The 6,882-nt window shown below is 34.8% G+C and overlaps 1 protein-coding gene across 1 annotated transcript; it reads left to right on the top strand.

Moving 5' to 3' along the window:
* Window positions 1-1,759: 1,759 nt before the first annotated feature.
* LOC132645335 (RING-box protein 1a) lies at window positions 1,760-6,818 on the top strand. The gene is made up of 5 exons (XM_060362273.1): window positions 1,760-1,992; window positions 2,454-2,504; window positions 2,619-2,678; window positions 6,306-6,377; window positions 6,458-6,818. The coding sequence occupies exons 1-5, from the start codon at window positions 1,851-1,853 to the stop codon at window positions 6,493-6,495; spliced, it is 363 nt and encodes a 120-aa protein (XP_060218256.1). The 5' UTR covers window positions 1,760-1,850; the 3' UTR covers window positions 6,496-6,818.
* The last annotated feature ends 64 nt before the right edge of the window (window positions 6,819-6,882 follow it).

The raw sequence follows: 6,882 nt of genomic DNA, 5'->3' as shown, positions 1-6,882 counted from the left end.
AAGTTAAAATATTAAAGGAGTGGAATGAAAATTTTGCTTTCATATAACTACCCACTTGTGGGACTACAATGGGTATATGGTTGTTGTTGTACACATGTACTAACACAAATTATATTTCTTTAGTTAAAATATCTACTTTTATATCTTGAGTTTGGGTCCGGACTTAGCACGGGCCTCACATAACTAGTGTATTTTAAAAAATCAAATTCTTGTACCCCCTTATACCATAAAAATCATCCACAATTTTTACTCTTAAGTATTAAATGTTTAGTTTTTTTTTAGACAAAAAAAGATGTTTTGTTTTTGAAAGACGCGAAATATGTTTATAACTAGGCATAAATAGCAGATTAGTTGTACAAATTATAGGATTTTCATACTTCGGGGTATAAAAGTTTTATTCTAAAATATATATAAGAGTAAAATCTATGATTTATTGGGGTGTTTAATGTATTTTACTCTAAAAAGTAAAGGGTCAAATTTACCCTTATATTATTCAAAATTTAGCAATTTTCTTTTTCTGGTTAGACTGTTGGTCTCATATTAACCTTTTGTCATTAGGAAAAAGCTTCGTAAAATGCTCGTCTCATTTTTTTGTGCGGATTGCCCTTCAAAAGCACTGGTCTTTAATTTTTGTTCTTCTAATTGGTGGTCTTTAATTTTTGTCTTTCGCCTAATACCCCAAGGTTTGAGATTCGAATCTCAGCTCAGTGAAAAAATAAAATAATTTCGCAAGGCAGAGGTTTGGATTCAAAAAACATGCAAAACTCTACCTCAGGCTGCATTTTGCATGCAAAACTCTACCTCACATGCAAAACTCTATCTGCAGGTAGAGTTTTGCATCCAGGTATAAGGCAAAACTATGCCTTAAGGTAGAGTTTTGGCATGCCTGAAGGCAAAAAAGGTAAGAGTTTGACTCAAACTCTGCCTGAAGGTAGCAAAGTTCTGCCTGAGGCAGAGTTTTGCAGGCAAATCTCTGCCTTGTGATTTTTTTTTTAATTTTTTACTAAGCGGGAGTTCGAATCCAAAATCAAAGAATTCTAACGAAGGACAAAAGTTAAAGACCATTAATTTAATGGACAAATATTAAAGACCACCCCAAAATAAGGGCATTTCTGCGAATTGCCCCTTAAGTCTTAACCTTTAACAAAACTCTAATATGAGGGTAATTTTAAATTAAAATCAAAAGCTGAAAGGTAAATCTAAACATTTTTTTGTTGAGGAATTCGGACGCGTGATGTCCACTTATTTAAAGCTTTATTAATGAAAAATGATAAATACTCCTCCCCCTCAAACTATCTATCGTTTTTTGTTTGATACACCCCTTAAGAAATATTTAACTATTTTATTTTTATTTATGTTTTAGTTATAATCTCTCTCCAATAAAAATTTACTCTATCTATGTGTCATCTTCATTAATGTCAAAATTTTACTAAGTGTAAAATAGTGAAAAAATAATTAATGGGTGCCTTGAACTTTTAAAATGAAAAATAATTTGAGACAATTATTTTTACTAACCACGGCAAATAATTTGAGACGGAGAAAGTACAAAACAATCTATTAATAGTAAGGGTGTGAATGGATTAAAAATTTAATGGAGGACGATATTAACCAATGTCGAAGAAATTTGGACATTTTCTCTTAAAAAAAAAAAAAACATACAAGTGGGGAAGAATTAGAATTATCAGAAAATATTAAACTGCGACGTAATTTCCGAAAGTATCAGTTTGCCCTTTTCGTCAAAGTTTTTAACACGCGAATTTACCCGCACAATGTTGACACTATAACTCCATCCATTGACACTACTTATTCTTCAGTTCCATCAAATAACCCTAGAATTTGATTTCTCATCAATGGATACAGACGTAGAAATGGCTCCTGCTGGTGAAGGATCCACCGTTGCCGTACCTTCAACAGCTTCTTCTTCTTCTTCTACGAAGAAACCAAAGCGTTTTGAGATCAAAAAGTGGAACGCTGTCTCTTTATGGGCTTGGGGTGCGTATACCCTCTTTCTTTCTTTTGTTTTGAATAGGGGCCCTTTGGTAGCTGGGTAGAGTTATGCAGTAATACATGGATTAGTTATGAGGGAATTTATGTACTTCATCTGTCCCAATTTATTTGAAACTTTTCACTTTTCGAGAGTCAAACGAGTTGTTCTTTGACGATAATTTTTGCATATGTCTTTTTAAGTGTTTTAAATTATTAATTATGATGACTTATAGTACTATAGTTTTCAAATTTTTAAGTTATTTATATATCAGTTATTCCACCTTCTATGTTTTATAAAATAATACTATATAGATTTCCTCATACTTATACAAGTGGTAGTTATGTGGGTTTCTAAATTGCAAACCGAATACCATATTAATTTTATATATGAATAACTTACCTCCTAACCAGCTACCAAACGTGGTATTAGTGTTTACCTGATGTGATTTGTGAAATTGTTGTTGCAGATATTGTTGTGGACAACTGTGCTATTTGCAGGAACCACATCATGGACCTCTGTGAGTTTTGTTTTTTGGAAAATCTTGTTTTAGCTTCTTGGTTAAATAAAAAAGCAAGAAAGTTCTACACTTAATCCTGTATTTAATTGTGAATTGTGTGAAAATTGTTATCAGGCATTGAATGTCAAGCTAATCAAGCTAGTGCTACTAGCGAGGAGTGCACTGTTGCCTGGGGTATGTTATTTCAAAAGCTTTTATATGTCACTTTGTGATTACAAGCTGAAATCGTCTCACATAGAAGCTGTTTTTCCATTCTTCAAGATTTTTCTAAATAGGAACTGCTAAAATAGTTGATTGCTTGTTAATGGACTTAGGTGTTTCTCACTTATGTATTCACTTATTTTTGTTTCTTTCGCATAAACTATCTCTTGTAGGTAATACATGTTGTTTCCACTTTGAGTTTTTGCAAGTTTCCAGGTTCACTGAAACCATTAATTGTTGTTTATATTTACTGGTTTTAATGTTCTGATTACATACCAAATACTGGTTTATGTATTAAGTCACCTTGTGCCTTGAAAACAATATACTTTTATTTCCTATTGGTAATCATTGGCAAGGGATGGTCATATGTCATGGTGACTTCTATGAATTTCTGTCCTAATGTCTGGTTTGTGCTGTGTCAAGACACATGAATGGATGAGTATATTGTATGGCATGTAATAAAATTTGCTGGTCATCGCATTAAGCATATTGCTTCAACCATAACTTGTAATTATAATAGAGTCATGCATCCATAGTCCTTAAAGCCTTTGGCCAAGTCTTTCAATTGTGACTAAAGTCATTTAGTGTAATTTTTTGTCCTACAGTACACCATATTTGTCTAAGTGGTGTGCATTTACACTGGGTAGAATTCCATATGTCATACAAATGAGACCCTTATAAGAGTTTAAAAAAGCCAACGAGGAAAGGTCTGTGCATACCTCTATATTTTCCTTCTCTTGACGCATTTGGCTTCTCCCTCCTTTCCCCTAAAGGACTGCACCTCTTTCTCTCCCTCCTTTGCTTTCATTCAATGACAATTTTGCACCTCGTCACCTTCTTTTGCTGCTGGACCAGACACTGAATTTTCTTCCTTGATTTATAGCTTGAATGAAAGCACCAATGCACTAAATCAAACCTATAACCCTAAAATCAATAAAATTATCTAGAGAAGTGGAAAGCTTTTTTTTCCTTTGAGAGGTTTATGTTGGTGTGGAGTTGCTTTCCGGAAGACAGTGGAGAACCAAAACTGTATATTGGAGGCTGGGTGGACTACGCCGAGAATTGAGGCTGGCTTTTGTCCCAGTTTCGGGTGGGTTACAATTAGTTTTTTGCTTGTACCAGGCATCTTTTCCTTCAGCATCTCTTTTTTTCTTTTCCACATTTTTCCTTGGGGTTTATAAGCTAGTTACCTTTGTTCCCATATAACATTTTACCTCACTATGGAGGGTCATGTGGGATGAAATAAGCACAGTTGGGTTTTTGCACTTGCTTTCCTAGACTTACATTTTTTCTCCAATATGCGCGTAAAAATATAAAGAAGAACAAGTCATTAGTTCTTGCTAGTTCGCTTTCCAACAGTGGAACATCCTAACTTCCTTATGTGGGGGATAAATCTTTTTTTTTTTGGGGGGGGGGGGGGGGGGGGGTTGGAGAGACTGTTCAGCTGTATATGTAGCTGCATTATCTATAACTTGTTCTCACAAATTGCTTCATTACTTCTAAGTGTGTCTTCAAATGTGTTTGCATGGACTGCAGTAGGACTATCCGATATTCTTTTTTTACTTAGAAATTAGAATGGTAAGCACGGACATCCAATATTCGGGTTTGGAGAGACTGTTCAGCTCTATATGTAGCTGCATTATCTATAACTTGTTCTCACAAATTGCTTCATTACTTCTAAGTGTGTCTTCAAATGTGTTTGCATGGACTGCAGTAGGACTATCCGATATTCTTTTTTTACTTAGAAATTAGAATGGTAAGCACGGACATCCAATATTCCTATCATTTAGTAGTCACTTAATACTAATTATATATAAGAAGCTTTAGACGTCGAAACCATTGCTTCTTATTAACATCTAACAGCTTGAGACACATTGAGAACTATGAAGTGGTCTAGATTTAAGTGGATCTTTGAGGTAAAATTGCTAGTGGTTGCAGCCTATTTGATATCAGGCCTTGCAAAACATTACACACATACTAAGAGAGGAGTGAGGGAGCAAGGGAGAGGTATATAGAGGTTTAGCATTTAGGCAATTGAAATCCAAGAGTAATTTGAGATTTTGTTCCATGAAAATAAATATTTTTGTACTAGATGACTACTACTTGGACTGTTGCTTTCAAGGACAGTGAGGTAGGGAGCTGACGGGTCGGGTTGAATGCGATTTAGAGAGAGATCCTCAGGCAAGAATGACTACTACTTGGACTGTTTCTTGTTTTGCTTTTTATCCTGCTACTTTGTTGTCATGCTTTTCTTGATATCATGCTTCAAATCCTTTCTTCTCTCGAGCCGAGGGTCTATTGGAAATAGCCTCCCTACCCCACAAAGGTAGGGGTAAGGTCTGCGTAAATCCTACCCTCCCCAGATCTCGCTTGTGGGAATACACTGGGTATCTTCTTCTTCTTCTTCTTGTTCTCCTCAGGCAAGAATGCAACAAATTGTTGAGTCAGTTATTGAAACTGAAGGAGCTCCTGGTTCTATTTCTTCTTGAAGTGCTTCGTCTTTTTTATTGTCTTGCTTTCGGTAGTACAATCCATGTTTATAGTAGAGCATATTTCAAGAAAATCACAACATAAAACCATTTGGATCTTCTTTTGTTAAATAGAAAAATCTGTATTGCTATATATTATCCTGTTACTTGTTAAAATAAAAGGACATATGGTAGAGCATTTCTTAAGCAAAGTAAGACTCATAGGAAGGGAAAGAGAAGCCTAAGAGCATGGAGTGTTGTCCCCTTAGCAATCATGTGGGTCATTTGGAAAGACAGAAATCGGAGGGCATTTGATGGGGTGGAACAAGATTTTGCAAAATTGTGTAGGAGTATTTTGTCTCTAGTTACTTTTTGGTTTACTTATGAGGTCCCTATTTGTATAGAGGATTGGATCTCTTTTGTTGAGAACCATACTTTGATTTAGGTTCTCTTCTTTTGGTATATGGCTCATAAACTGAGTTTCCCCAATTGTCAATAAAATTATTTACCTTATCTTTTATTTTTTCCTCAAGCAAATCACAAAACATTGGAATCATGCGAATCTTCTTTGCGAAATACAATAGTGTGATATAAGTAAGTTAAATAAGCTCCCTTGGTTCATTTGGATCAAGTATGTTAAGTTCATCTTGGTTTAACTTTCATATTAATTATTACATGTGCCTCCTCAAACCATGTTTGTTGGTTCTACAAGCCCTCTTGGTTTCACTTGCATGTTTATACTTTGTTCCTCAAACTATGTTTATTGATTTGATAAACTTTGCCCTGGATGGCTTGGTATGTGAGTCCTCTTATGCAGTAATCTAGCATGTCAATCTCGTATATTGTCTGTATAAGTAAGATGTAAATCTAGTTTACTGCTCTTTTTTTTTCATCTGCTTCTCTCTTTTATCTACTGTCGTTAGTTCTGTATGCATTTTGGTGTTTGTTTTTCCAGTTCTGTATGCATTTTGGTGTTTGTTTTTCCTTTTACCTTCCTGATATGTTAAATGAGGGAGTAGAGGGGGTCTTTGGATTTATTTACTTAACTACTTTCTGTTCTTTTTACTGGTCAGTATTTTTTTCTTAATTATATTGCTATGCTTCAGAAGTATATTGATTGAGATTTCCTCAGGTGTATGTAATCATGCCTTCCACTTTCACTGCATTAGTCGATGGCTCAAAACCCGTCAAGTGTGCCCATTAGGTAATTCAACAACTTTTTTTTCATTTTGTCGCGGGGTTATGAGCTTTTTGTAATTTTGGAATTACTTCGTTGCTCTGCAGATAACAGTGAGTGGGAGTTTCAGAAGTATGGTCACTAGAGGATTCAATACATTGCAACAGAGAAAGATCATGCTATTGCGTCTATATTACATGACTCTCAAAGTACTGCAACCTTAAAACTCTTATTTTCAGTGCTTTTTTGTGTGGTGCTACATATCTAAGACTGCTTTCTATTGGGATGAGATTTATTAGAGATCTGGTATTCATATTGCACATATGATGTGATTTTGAACTTCTCTGTTAATGTTCTATTGCAAACATTAAGACCTTTCTTCTTGTTGATTAGTTGTTTGGAAAGACTATCATCGTTGGTAATAAACACCAATGGCAAATTCTTAATACTAATACAAAGTTATCCTCATTTGAAGTTCTACTGTGTCAGCCTTGTGGCTGGTGCCAAGTTTTATTTGTTGTTGTTAATCAAA

This window comes from Lycium barbarum, chromosome 1 (assembly GCF_019175385.1).
Source record: "Lycium barbarum isolate Lr01 chromosome 1, ASM1917538v2, whole genome shotgun sequence".
Classification (NCBI taxonomy): Eukaryota; Viridiplantae; Streptophyta; class Magnoliopsida; order Solanales; family Solanaceae; genus Lycium; species Lycium barbarum.
This window is presented reverse-complemented; position numbering and strand designations above follow the sequence as displayed.